We start from the raw sequence: 15209 nt of genomic DNA, 5'->3' as shown, positions 1-15209 counted from the left end.
CCAGGGGGGGAGAAAAAAGGAATATACAAGTAAATAAATAAATAACACTATATTCAGATATGGGAGAGCAATATTTTAGGAAGATGTCGAATCAGGGGACCTCAAATATGCTAAATCTGAATATAGTAGATTAAAATATGATACATAGCCAAGAAATTCATCAGGGGACTACTCCCGACCATGTATTAGGCCCTGTGTTTCCAAACTTGAAAGTAGTATTAGAAAAAAGGGGGGCAAATATGCGGCCTTTTATCGTAATACTAGTATACAAGGTAGTCCCTACGCAGTGTATAAAATGTAAATTAAAATAAATACAAATACAGTCAGTCCTCATATAGCATGATAGTTGTGTTCCTAGAAACCCTCGTGCAATGCAAAATTGTGCAATATAAATAACAGGCCCAAGATTGTACACACATTTGTAACCAAATCATTACCAAACACAATAAATAATCGTAATAAAATCTTTACGTATTTTATTACGACTAATGCATAAAAAAATATTGCTAATGCTTTTGCTTCTATCGCAAGCAAACTTGTTCTTTGTTGATTTTATATCCAAATAGATGGCAGCCATTCCATCTCTTCCAATTCTGTGTTTTGATCTAATGGATTTTATTACACTTTGAGCTGTTCCTGCTATGAAAGTTGTTCTTATTTTCTATGCATTCTTTTTAATTCTGGGCATTTCCTCATTTAGGCCTATAACACGTGCAATATCACATGTTCTTTCATTTTGCTCAAAGTGTTTCGCAATTTCATATTTTTTCTCTAACAGAGACTGACTGGCCATAAGCCTTACCGGAGAAACCCCAGTGGGCCGGAGGCCAGAAGTGTGATTTTGGCAATAAACACTAGTATCAGGCCGCTACAAATTTTTCCTGGGTAAGAATTTTTGACCCAGTCCTCCTCTGTCTATCAATATTGCTTTTCTTTTTCCTCTCTGAATCTGTAGTGTGTTCACCAGAACTCTTCCTTTTCCTACCTTTTAAGTATTTTACTCATTTTTAGGGAATAAAGCACAATTACAAAATGAGGAGGCACACTTTATACACAAACAAAGCTGTGAAACTGAATAAACTACACCGTAAAGGCAGAGACACATTAACACCTCACTAGCTCACATTTTACTAAAGCACATTTCTGGAGATCACTACCATAAAACAATAAAAACAATTTCCAGTTGCGTTTCTGCTAGTGGAATCTGTTATAAACTCATAGTAAACTCAATCTAATTGCATTTGTGATAATACTGATGGAATTGTGTGGGTTTTTACCTTATTATGGTGAAATGTTTCCCCTTCACTGATATAAAAAACAAAATACTTTTTCAGAATCTTCTTTTCATTGCTATCGTGTTGTGTTCAATTGGGGTGATTCCATGTTCAACTGCCATTTCTTGTAAACACAAATGCAAATTGTGCATAAACAAATTCGTTTTGGTTTATAAACGATATCATTCCCCTATTTATAAATTGGGTACGATCGAATTTGTGTTAGTATAAACACGTGTTATATGAGGACTGACTATATACAAAAGTGTAATGTGGAATGTAATACAAATGTATGTGAAGTGCATGAAAAAATATATACAAGCAAATGTATAGGGAATGGTCAATTCTAGGGAAGGAAAAGGCGAGAAAAGATGTGTGTGTGTATGTATGTATGTATATATATATACAGTGCTTTTTTTGTAAAAAAAAAAATAGGTGCTGGTACTCGTTCTTTGCTATCAGGAAAAATTGAAAATTAAAAGGATGTGAAAAGTACAGTAATCTAAAAAAAAAAAAAAAAAGCATTTTCTGATATTGCGTTTTTGGAATAATAACAACAAATTAAGTAATAATAATAATAATAAGATTCTTTATTAACATAAATTTTATACTATAGTGATTCCTTACACAGAAAGCCAGGGGTATCTTACAATTTGTTGTTTATACAAGTGCTTTTGTTTTATAAAAAAAATAAATAAATAAAAATAAAATAATAATAATAATAACTAAATAATAATTAATAGATCAAAGCAAAGATGATAATCAAAATGTAAAAATGAAGTAATAATTACAGCGAAAAGGACTACAAGTTGAGCAGAACATGAAATGACATCGGCTAACTAAGATCGGCACTTACATAAATGTCCTTTACAAACAGCAAGATAGGACAAAATGCCTTGTCGATAAACTACAGGGCGATGTCGATGTTGAGCAAGTTGAGAGTGTCCAGAGTCACATTTGGAAGTGTCTCTTGAAATTCTGTAACCGCTGGAGCCTTGAGCACAAGGAGGGCGGTACTACGGAGATGTCTGCCTGGCAAACGCCAACCAACCGTGTTCCAGATGTTGATGTGACCCTGCTTAGCTGAGCACAGATGAAGGAATGACTTTATTTTTAGCACATGGGCTCTGTGGACTATGGGCGTATAGTGCAGGTTGCAGCAGAGAGTAGATTTAGATGTTGTGTAGATTTGGTGTGACCACACATTGGCCCACTTCAGCACCCAGAATTCGAGGCCCCATAGTTTCCTGAGGCTGGTGGGTGGTGCCGCCGACCAAACTTCCACGGCATAGGAGAGTACACTACAGAAGTAAGTTGCAAGGTATTTCTTGATTATTTGCTTATTGTGCGTTTTGCACAGATCAATTTTCATTCCCCAGAACACTCTCAGGGCTATGGAATACTGAGCTTGGGTTTGTTTTTTATAGGTGAGGTTAGCATCAAGGATTACTCCTAGGAATTTGACACTGTCTGTGGGAGTCAGGACATTTCCTGCCAATTCTGGAAGTAGAGAAGATGCAGTATCAGTAGAAGTCATCTGACTTCGCGTAAAGATGAGATAGTTTGATTTCTCTGGATTGACTGACAGGCCAAAAAATTTAGCATACTTATAGAATGTATTTAGGTAGCTGTTTACAGATTCAGAGACGGTTTGTCTTTCTTGTGAATCAGCAACATGGCGTTTGCATGGCAAGTAGCAAACAATATCATCAGCATAAGATAGGAAAACTGGAATTTGATCCATTAGTGGAACGAATATTGCATCAAATAACAAGGCTGAGAGACAACCACCTTGTGGGATCCCTACTTCGATGCTTTTAGTGACTGTAATGCCATTGCCTTTGAAGTGAAGCAGTCATCTAGATAGCAAATTATTGAGGATCTTGAACATATTTCCGGATATCCCGTAGAATCTCAAGTAAGGCAAGAAGGGGTGTTATTTGGACTGTGTCGAAAGCAGATTTCATGTCCAGAAAAATGGTGTGAAGTGTATTAACCCACAGTTTATTAGACATAAATTTATTATTCAAGTATATAAAAAAAATAAGTAAAATGTGAGTAAAATAAGTAAAAAAATAATAACATAAGTAAAAATAATTTCATAATAAAGTTTTTCTAGAATATTCCAAATTTTTATTAAGTTCTCATCCAACACCCTATGCCAGGGGTCGGCGAACTTTTTTGAGTGAAGAGCCATTTTTGATCTAATTAATAAAAAAAGAGAGAGAAAGAATCCGAATAGTCGCACCTCAGCTCAAGCTGAAGGTGCTGTGGAGCGAGAGTTTTTTAAGAAGTGGAATAGAGTGGGAAGGTGTTTATTAAAAAATATATATATATTTTTTGAAATATTATTTATTAATATTATAAAAATGTAACAAACATCCAATTAGGTATAAATTAACGTGACTTTTGCTGATGAACTTCTTGAGCAAGTGTCTCTCAACATCATGCAAGTATGTTGTAATTAAACTTGCTGAGCTTTAAACATGCTCGCATTGTTCAGGCGATGGTTTCTTGATTTAATTTTAATATAGTTCATGTTCAAAAATATTTGCTCGCAGAAATAAGTCTAACCAAAAACTGAGAGAAGTCCAAACTCAAATATTTCAAATTTATGTATGGGTCTGGTAAGCTACTCCACACATCACAATTTGGTCTGCATTTCAAATTCATCTATCGCCATCCTTTTGTGTAGAATTGCAAGGGCAGCCTTTTGCCTCTCCAAATCCTCAATTTCAGTTTTAATGCATTTTAATCTTGTACCCCACATGTCCTTGATATTTAAGTCCTCTAACCCCATGTAAAATTGTGCTTTATGTGAGTTGTAAAGTTAAAGAGCCACAGGTTGCCGATCCCTATCCTATGCCCACTTCATTTCTTCCTCTTTTTGTTCGGTTGCTGAATGACATTTCCGAAGCAGCCACGAATCGACATATTTTGGTGGATCGAAGCAGGTCAGCGGCGGGCCTACAATTTTAAGAAACAGTAGTGTAGAAACTGTTTTTGCCATCAACGAAGCACTGATTGGGCTGGCAATCAGATTCATTGTGAAAACCCTTGTTCACATTCACTCGATGAAATTGGTATCGTACTCGGAGCGTTCATCAAATGTTTCGATTCTTCTGAAACCTTATCAGTTGGGTATCCACGAATCGCATCTCTTTCATTTAACTGGAACCTAATTGATAATTTTCTAACTTCACTTTCACCAAATGCCAACAGTTCATGTTTAGAAGGTTTAATACCTTCGTTGTCCTCGTTTTACTTCTCTCGTCATCGGTATTGTCACTAGTTCTTAAATTTGAATTTTTTTCTTTTCTTTTCTTTTTTTTTGAAACTGTCCAAAATGTCACTGTCATTCGGATATTCAGGTACTGTGACCCAGTAAACAGAGATAGGGAAAAAGGACAAAAAAATGTGGATAATGCACTTCTGCGAAACAAAAGATGAGTATTTGTCGGGGTAAAAGAAAATAACTTTTTTAATTCTCGAACGGGATGCTTACAGTTGATTCACAGGGGTGTCCAACCTACAGCCTGCAAGGAAAGTGAAATAAAACAGCATTTTAAATTTTGCTAATTATCAAAAAAATTCTCGTTAAATGTTTTGTTCAGTAAATGTAATTGTGTATTGTACTTAATAAAAGTTTTGGATATTTTCAATTTTACTTTTACATGCAATCAAGTTATGGAAAATATAACACGCTAAAGAAAAATAACTGAATTTTTTTTAATATAGCCACTGTACAGGAAAAGGTTGGACATCACTGCAGTAGATGGTGGACCAGAGCCCATTGGGAATACCCCTTGATATGCTCACTCTTGACTAGCACAACTCCTCCATATGTAGTCGGATAGGGTTTACCAGGTACCACTAAGTTGTAGAATGGTAATCCCTTTAGCTCTCTTATTTCGCGCAGCAGGACTAATTGCCTGAAGGCCAGAAATGCGAACAGTGTGTACTGAATTAATTCTCTCCTAATCCGTTCGTATATGAAAATTTTCTTCACTCAACGTGTTTATGTAACTTTCAAGGGGAATTCAAAATAATTCACTATAAAAGGACTTTGTAAACAGAGGCCCTACTGAGTAATTTAGAATTATAAAAATGGTTATACAGTTTAATATAGAAAATATCTTAAAATTAGACAGTAAAAAATGTAAATTTAATTAAATTATTTTAAGCTTATTGGAATAGTAGGTAAACATGTGAAAAACATTTATGGAATATTACAAATTTCGAAGTGCACTGCATCCAAATGTCACACGTCACTGTTAATAAAGGTGCCGGTACACCGTACCATTCCGTACTGTCCCAAAAAAAGCACTGTACATATATATATATATATATATATATATATATATAGTAGTAATGGCGACTCCATAGCAAAGTGGGCAGGAACAGCAGTGCATAGCGCACGCATCTTGATTAGACCGGGGTTCGAGCCCGTGATCACCAAATACGGAGGATTCGGAAAGGTCAGGGAATGATCACCGCATATCCCGGAGCAATATGGCCTTAGTTGCTAATGCTCCTAAAAACCAAAAAACAACAACAACATATAGTAATATACAACTGTTACAAAGCAAAATAAGCAGAGAAAGGAAAATAAAAGTTATCGTATGTCTAATGCTCTAAAACTCACAGTGCAGCAGTAAAAAAAGCAAAAAAATATAAATGTGTCGTTTGTAATATATATAAAGTGTTTGTGAAAATGGAAATTGAAAAAAGTACACAAAGTGTACTTTTTTCAATTGTGTACTTTGTGTACGTTTTTCAATACAGTAATACCCCGACTTACGCTACCCCGACTTACGCGAACTCGGAGTTACGCGGTTCTTGATTTTTTCGTTTGGCAACGCTGCCGTCCACTATCTTCAAGGTCGTTTTTCATATGTTATCGATATACGGTGCGACGGCGGAGAATGAGAGCGAAAGATGAACAAAATTCAACTTTGCTGCTTTTATGTTTTTTATATCAGTGAAGGGGAAACACATTTCACCATAATAATGTAAAAACCAACACAATTCCAGCTATCGGTATAATCGCAAATGCAATTAGATCGAGTTTACTACCAGTTTATAACAGATTTCACTAGCAGAAACGCAACTGGATTTTTATTGTTTTATGGTAGTAACCCCTAGAAATGTGAGGTGTTAATAGTGTATCTCTGCCTTTATGGTGTTGTTTATTCAGTTGCTACATGCGCGCAGCTTTGTTTATGCGTATCAAGCGTGCCTCCTCGTTTTGTAATTGTGCTTTATTCCCTAAAAATGAGTAAAATACTTAATTAAAAGGTGTGAAAAGGGAGCGTCCTGGTGAAGGCACTGCAGATTCAGAGAGAAAAAGAAAAGCAATTATCGATAAACAGAGGCGGACTGGATCAAAAATTCTTACCCGGGAAAATTTATAGTGGCCTCATACTATGGTTTATGGCCAAAATCACACTGGTCCACCGGGGTTTCCCCGGTAAGGCTTATGGCCAGTCCGCCTCTGTCGATAGAGAAAAAATATAAAATTGTGAAACGCTTTGAGCGAAATGAAAGACCATGTGATATTGCACATGCTACAGGCCTAAACGAAGCAACGGTGAAAAGCACATGACAATTACAAACTTGACAGGTTGAAAATTGAAAAGGGCTCAATTGTAAAGGGCTTAAAAATTTTAGAAAACATAGACTCCAACGAAGAACGCGTTATAGCTACAAAGCAAGGAATAAAAAAATTATTAGCTTGCTACGAAGAAATTCTGCGTGAAAAAAAGAACGCGCTGTGTCGTCAGAAGAATTTTTTAGATTTTATGAAGCCATCGACATCGAAATAACTTTTTAACGTAAGTCATTTGTTTTTTAATACATATTTTGTATTAATATGTATAAAGAACTGCAATTTTATTAATATTTTTCTTCTAAACTAGTGTTTTTGTTAGTCCTTGGTCCCAATTAAGCAAAATTTATATGTATTTATATGCAAAGTTGTACCCCGACTTACGTGAATTCTACTTACGCGATTTTCGTCGGACCCACCTATCGCGTAACTTCGGGGTATTACTGTATATAAGTGTTTGTGTACTTCTTTTTCATTTCCATTTTCACAGACCCTATATATTTTACAAACCACACATTATTATTTATATACAGGGTGTCCCAAAAATATACGGCATAACTTCAGGAATGAGTTCCTCATATGTAGACAATAAAAATAATTTATATCAACATAGTTCTGGAAATGCTTGGTTCCCAAGTTATTAACCGGAATGTCTTATCTCCCACACATGATTTCCTTCATCACAAGGTACTGACAGAAGCTGGTGCTTTTCCATTCCGACCATGTACTCAAATCAGGAGCAAGCAGATATGCACTTTATGTATGGTTTGGCGGACGGCAATACTCTGGAGGCTCGTGTTTGTACCACAAAAGGTTCCCAGAACGAAGATGTCCAGACAGGAAAACGTTTGAAGGTATCCATCGCCGCCTTTGTCAACATATGGTACCTTTTACACCTCGTGCTGCCGACGGAGGATGACCAAGATGTACAACTCCTGTGAAGTAGAGGAGGAGATTTTGGATGTTGTGCATGCCACTCCTGGATTCAGCACATGCAGAATAGCAATGCAACTGGCTGTTCAACATTCAACTATTTGGAGAGTGTTGCGAGAATACAAACTATATCCTTACCAGCTGCAACAGGTACAGGCCTTGTCACTAGCAGATTACCCTGTGCACTTACCCTGCACATTCCACTGATTTAAACCCACTAGATTTCTTCTTCTGGGGCCATTTAAAGTCATTGGTGTATTCCACTCTGGTAGCTGATGTGGAAACTCTCTGCAATTGAATTGTGGTAGGTTGTGAGACAACATGAAACATGCCAGCAATTTGGCATCGTCTTCGCGAGTCCATGAGACGACGATGGGAGGCCTGTATTCAGGCAGAAGGTGGGCATTTTGAACAATTACTATAAGGTGATGCGAACAGTTAAGTGTCATTGACAGACCTTTAAAACTTGGAAACCAAGCATTTCTAGAACTATGTTGACATAAAATATTTTTATTGTCTACATATGAGGAACTCATTCCTGAAGTTATGCCATATATTTTTGAGACACCCTATCTATATATATATAACTTAATTTTCTATTTTTCTTTTAGGTTATTATGATCAACAGTATCGGCAGAATTTGTTCAACAATTGGTGTACTCATCTTCAACAAGCAACAATTCTCTTTCGGGTAGATTTAGCAAGGACAGAGGTAAATATTTTTATGTTATGATTGTCAAAAAGAACTGAATTAAACACTGAAGGGTATTTAGTTTGTTTAAAGAAATAAATTTTCTTTGTTCTGTCTTCATTCCCATTTTATGGCTTTTTTTTAAGTTTGAAAAGTTTTTTTTTTACGTTCTTGTTAATCAGTAACAAACTTAGTCTTATGAATTTTAAGCAAGTTTAAGAAAGGAAAACCACATTTCTTTCTTTCTTTTTCCTTAGACTAACACTAACCTTTATTTCCCTTGGTCACACCCCTTGACGTGGGCACCTGTATGTGATGAGGGGACCTCCCAGTGACACTGCTGGACTTCCAAACTATCATCACTGGGATCCAAGCTTACATCAATGGAATCCGGCGTGTTTGCCGTGCGTTGCGACCCCGTGGAAATTCGGAAAGGGGGATCCTGGCGGTTGAGGGGCCCAGCTTTAATACACCACTTTGGCCCCTGCTTCGAGAAGACGGGAGGTCCTGGAAGGCCTGGCTACGATCAATCGGCTAGTAGGCTCGCCTGCAAGGGTCAACCATGTCAATGCCATGCCCCTACCCTCATGGTCCGAGGGACAGGATTCAGGCTGGCGGTGGTGCGGGTATGGTGTCTGGGTAGCACTGGCGTTCCACTCCCGAGTGCATTTATTGCATGCCCGGTAGTGGGCGTCCCTTTGGGCTCCGTGGTGGGTGGGGAGCCCGGAGCACTGAACCACTTAAAATTTACATGAATCCTGATAAACTTACTTCTTCAGGGGCCCCAACCCGGTCCCTATCTGAAAATACAGACGGAGAGGCAGATAGCATTATTGCTACAAAGAGGCAGCGAACTGAAACATCATCAGGGCCTGTCCCAAGATTTTTAATTATACACTCTACCACCGAAAAAACAATTGGCAAAATGTCACCCTTTTTTATACAAAAAGGGTTAGATGGGGTAGCAGGTTCACCCAAATCAGTTAAGAGGCTCCGTTCTGGGGATCTCTTGATTGAATCTAAAAATGACAGGCAATCTGAACATCTACTCCGAGTAACATCAATCGGAGGAATACCTATAACAGTGACACCACGCAGAACACTGAATTAATCGAGAGGTGTAATTTCAGAGTGGGACCTTCTCGACGTTACCGAGGAGGAAATCTGCTCGGAATTGAAGTCACAGGGAGTTATTGCCATCAAGAGAATGAGTGCGCGTAGGGATGGGAAACTTGTTAAAACCAGGAACCATTATCCTGACTTTTAACTCGCCCAAACCTCCTGATGAGATTAAAGCTGGCTACATCAACTGTCCAGTACGTCCATATGTTCTAAATCCTTTACGGTGTTTTAAATGCCAGAAATATGGTCATTCTCAAGTGACCTGCCGTGGAGTCCTTGCATGCGCCCGATGTGGTGCAAAGGACCATGAAACAACAGCATATTCAGCCACAAAACCCACCTGCATTAATTGTGAGGGAGAACATCCAGCCTACTCACGAGCATACCAGAGGTGGAAAGAAGAAAAAGAAATTTAACGGCATAAGGCAGAGCTAAACATATCGTACCAGGAGGCAAGGAAAGCGGTTAAACCTCTCAACATCAACAAGCCTATCTACGCCCAGAACGTAGCAGGGAGGTGTTCCATTGGAACTCAGACGGACATTACCATTCCCCCAAAAGAATCATTCACTCCCATCGCACGTTATCTTTTAAGTCCTCAAAAACCTGCACAGAAAGACCAATCAGCTGCCACTCCTATATTGGTACCTCCTGATGCTCCACATGTAACAAAAGCAATTGTGAAAGAAAAGAATAAGAAAGGTGAAGTACCCCCTAGTACCCAATAAAACATGGATGTCATGGAGAAGGAGGTACAAGAAGATTCAGTCTTAGAGCTCTTTGCTAAGGAGGAAATGGACACTGGACAGCGTCCGTACTTCCCCAGGAAGTATAAAGCCAAGACTGAAAAAGATAAGCCCTCAGCACCTCGGAAGCTGCCTGATGGACCCACCAAGCCAAAATAATGGCTAAATTCCTACAGTGGAACTGTCATGGATTTCAGTGAAACAATGATAACATCAAGGCCCTTCTGCAAAAGCACGAGCCAGTCTGCTTTTGCTTACAAGAGACATACCTGAAGGCAAATGAAAACCCTTCACTTCGTAACACCACTATCATTCGAAAGGACAGAACTGAGGATGGACCTGCTCATGGGGGTGTTGCTATAATTCTGGGCAACCATACCCCATATCAAACTATTGCGCTCACCACCAACATCGAAGCAGTAGCGGTTCGCCTTACGGTAGGTTTTTTAATAACAGTCTGCTCAGTTTATTTACCACCTGGGGCTGATATCTCCCAGACAGACCTTGATGATCTCATTGTGCAGCTGCCTACTCCTGTCTTGCTCCTGGGTGATTTCAATGGACATAACACCGTGTGGGGTAGTGCAAACGTTAATGGAAGGTTGACGTATCATAGAGCATACGCTCAATGACAATGACCTATCCCTTTTAAATGTGGGAATTAACACCTTTTTCCACATGCTTACCCGTACGTTCTCTGCTATCGACCTCTCTATATGCTCCCCCTCTCTCCTTCCTTCAATCATCTGGGAGGTAGAGGAGAATCTTTATGGAAGTGATCACTTCCCCGTGATAACCAGCCTACTTAAAGGGATGCCATGCTCACCTTTTAGGTTACTGCGATGGAAGATTGATCAGGCTGACTGGAACAACTTTCAACACCTGGTAGACTTTAACATCAGTACAGTCAGTCGGGAGCCTATCAATGATGCAGTGGCATACATTACAGAAAGAATTGTCCATGCAGCTGCAGCTACCATTCCGAAAACATCTACCCGGTTTCCATTTCCAAAACCTTGGTGGAATACTGAATGCACAGCAGCAAAAAAGCACAAAATAAAGCTTGGGGGATATTCCAACAATCTCCTACCACAGCCAATCTCTTAACCTTCAAACGTGCACGCGCGAAAGTGTGATATATTCGTCGTCAGAGCCAAAAGGAATCGTAGGTCTGCTTTGCATCCACCATTACCCAGTCAACCAGCAGTAAAGCTATCTGGGACAAAATCTGGAAAATGAAGGGTAAATACACATCACACCCTTCATCGGTCCTGGAGTATAATGGATACGTTATTGCAGACCCAACTGCAATAGCCAATTTACTTGGGGAGACCTTTTCTGCTATCTCGTCAACATCTGCTTACTCCCCAGAATTTCTGGTTTGGAAAGATAAATATGAAAAGCAGCCAATTAACTTTAAATCAAAAAAGTCTTATCCCTATAACGGGTCCTTTACCACGGAAGAGTTAGAAACAGCTCTAACTCTTACCAAGGCAAGTGCTGCCGGACCAGATTGTATCCATTATGATATGGTCAAACATCTGTCTGCAAAATCCACGGACCAACTGCTTTTTGTATATAACAGAATATTTCAAGAAGAGCAGTTTCCGGATTCCTGGCATAAGGCAATAGTGCTTGTCTTTCCTAAGCCAGGAAAGGATCCTAAAATCCCAACGAACTACTATCCTATTGCTCTGACTAGCTGTCTGTGCAAAATTCTGGAGAGAATGGTCAATGCCCGCCTTATCTGGTATTTGGAGGCTAATGGGTTCCTCTTCAGATTTCAGTGCGGCTTCCGTAGGAATAGGTCAACTTTAGACCATTTAATCAGGCTCGAAACTTCCATTCGCGATGCCTTCTTACTTAAAACGAGAACACCTGGTGTCAGTGTTCTTCGATTTGGAATTTTAAAAGACCTCTACAGCATTGGCCTTAGAGGTAATCTCCCCAATTTTATTAAAAATTTTATGTCACCATTCTTTCCAAGTCCGTGTAGGATCTACTCTCTCTCTCGCCCTTTTAGCCAAGAGGAGGGAGTACCTCAAGGATCCGTTTTAAGTGTTACGCTTTTTGCCATTAAAGTGAATTCCATCACAGAACAACTGTAAACTGTGCCCTCTATGTTGATGATTTTAGCATATTTTGTCATTCCTGCAACATGAGGGTAATTGAGAGGCAAGTGCAACGTGCCATTGACCATTTGAACTCATGGGCAATGAACAACGGGTTCAGGTTCTCTCCACAAAAGACTGTTTCCATGCATTTTTGCAGAAAGCGCAATCTTCACCCTGATCCTGAACTGAGGCTTGGACAAAACGCTATCCCACTAGTACCTGAGACTAGATTTTTCGTCTTATATTTGATAAAAAGTTGACCTTTCTAGAACACATCCGTCAACTACGTGCGAAGTGCACGAGAGGCTTGAATATCCTACGTGCAATCTCCTCACATTCTTGGGTCGCTGACCGATGTACCCTTTTGCGCCTCTATCGTGCACTCATACGATCTAAGTTAGATTACAGGTGCCGGGTATACGCATCCTCTAGACTCAGCGAGCGTACTCCGATGGTTGGATCCCATCCACCACCAGGCAATACGTATTTGCACTGGAGCATTTCAAACTTCTCCTGTCCGTAGCCTCTATGTCGAAGCGAATGAGCCCTCGTTATCGCTTTGCAGGAAACAGTTGTCTCTACAGTATGCTTTAAAACTGAAATCCCTGCCAGACCATCCGACGTGGACACCCGTTTTTGAGCCACGTTGGGAAAATCTGTACAACATTCGCCAGACTGCCAATCAACCATTCGGTATTCGTATCCAAAGGCTACTCAATGATTTGAACATCACATTAGACAATGTTGCCCCATCACCAGGGCAACCTTTTCCACCCTGGCATGCTTGTGTCCCAAACTGCAACTTCTCTCTTAACAATTGGAGAAAGGGCAATACATTATCCAACGTCTACCTGCAGCTCTTTTTAGCTGAGCGCCTTGAACGTGCTGACTTCTTGCCCATCTACACAGATGGCTCGAGGTCAGAAATGTCTGTCGGATCTGCAGCTGTTTTCCCAGACACCACGGTATGTGAGCAAATCTCCAATGAATGCAGTGTGTTCACTGCAGAGCTGCATGCAGTTGAGCTAGCCTTAGATCGTATACAGACCACCCGCCACAAAAAATATATTATATATACCGATTCTCTGAGTTCATTGCAGGCTTTATCATCGATGAGGTTCAACCCTCATCCTGTCCTGACCCGGATACAGCGGAAGCTGCATTCCCTAGCCCAATTCAAATTTGATGTTCGTTTCTGCTGGATCCCAGGCCACATTGGGATCTCAGGAAATGATTTGGCAGACTCTGCAGCCAAATCAGCGAACCTATTTAACTCTTGCCTGTCAGTCCCCTATACAGACTACAGGCAAGTAATTCGAAAGAAACTGGTATCCCGATGGCAACACTCTTGGCATGGAAACAAGTTATATGAGATTAAGCCTGTAATTGAACATTGGCAGTCTAGTCTGCGCAGGAACCGAAAAGAGGAAGTTGTTCTATCTCGGCTCCGCATAGGACATTGTCACTTGACACATTGCTATCTGCTGAGGGCAGACGATCGTCCTATGCGTAGAAATTGTGACACCATTTTAACAGTCCGTCATATTTTAATTGAATGTACGTCCTTTTATAATGACCGCCGTTTATCTTTAGCCATCTGTCTGAACCTTATACACTCACAGGTTTTATCCGACAATGACAATATGTCAGCTATTTTTAAGTTTTTACAACTTATTAATCTAAATAATTCTATCTAAAATATTTTTATCGTTTTATGCTACATGAACGTTTTAAATCGTATATTCTTTTAAAATAATATACAAATAATTTAAATTTTATATTCTACATCTTTTTGACTTGGCGCATTATAGCCTTAGATGCTAATGCGCCATAAAACAAACAAACAAACAAACAAATCCCTTGGTCACTCTAGCAACACTGCTCCTGCTCCCCGTGGTGGGGCAGGTAATCTGGGAGAACAAATCCACTCTCCCAGGCTGAAAGGGGCAAAGATGAATAAGAACCTTTGAGCCATCAAGCTCAAAATGACAAATAACTAGTGACAAATGACATCAGTAATGACTATTCTCAACCAAAGAAGTTTAAAACAACCCCTCAAGAGGAGATACAACCTTTACTCATCTTGCATCCACTATCAGATCAGCCTCTTAGTAAATTATCACCCTTCCTAGTGCAGAAATGCATTGAGTCTGCTGCTGGTTCACCTAAATCAGCAAGGCAACTCCATTCGGGTGATCTTCTGATAGAGACTACTCAGCTTCAACATTCTGTGAAGCTATTAAACCTCACAACCTTTGGAGCACACTCAGTAAAAGTTACTCCACATGCCACCTTAAATTCCTCTAAGGGAGTAATACCAGAATGACACTTATTATTTGTATCAAAGGAGGAAATTGTCCAAGAATTACACGATCAAAAAGTCATCCAAGCAATGGCAATCAAGACCCAAAAAGAATGAACTCTGGTTCCAACAATGAGTATTATTATTGCTTTTAGCACTCCTAACTTAACAACTGTGAAAGCAGGCTACCTACATTATCCTAAAAGAGGCCTCTGAGGTCGGGAAAACTCATATCTAGGAAATAAACTCATACACCGACCATTGAACAAAATTTACTGTAACTAAAATTTTTACAAATGGTATAAAAACAAATTATTTACAATAAACTAATGATTGTATATTGCGGATTACTAAAAACTGTAATAAAAGATCGTTTACCATAAAATAAGCTAAAATATAAAATTAACCGCTAAAAACTG

General features: G+C 39.2%; 1 protein-coding gene across 2 annotated transcripts in view; it reads left to right on the top strand.

Moving 5' to 3' along the window:
* Positions 1 to 15209, top strand: part of Dhc64C (dynein heavy chain, cytoplasmic) — a 1460071-nt gene that overhangs the window by 1058916 nt on the left and 385946 nt on the right. For both annotated transcript variants that reach the window (XM_090376486.1, XM_090376487.1), the window contains exon 66: positions 8427 to 8527. In XM_090376486.1, coding sequence (XP_090232612.1) covers positions 8427 to 8527 — 101 coding nt within the window. The remainder of the gene's footprint in view (positions 1 to 8426; positions 8528 to 15209) is intronic.

Source organism: Mastigoproctus giganteus, chromosome 6, assembly GCF_048544385.1.
Source record: "Mastigoproctus giganteus isolate SK-2022 chromosome 6, ASM4854438v1, whole genome shotgun sequence".
NCBI lineage: Eukaryota > Metazoa > Arthropoda > Arachnida > Uropygi > Thelyphonidae > Mastigoproctus > Mastigoproctus giganteus.
This window is presented reverse-complemented; position numbering and strand designations above follow the sequence as displayed.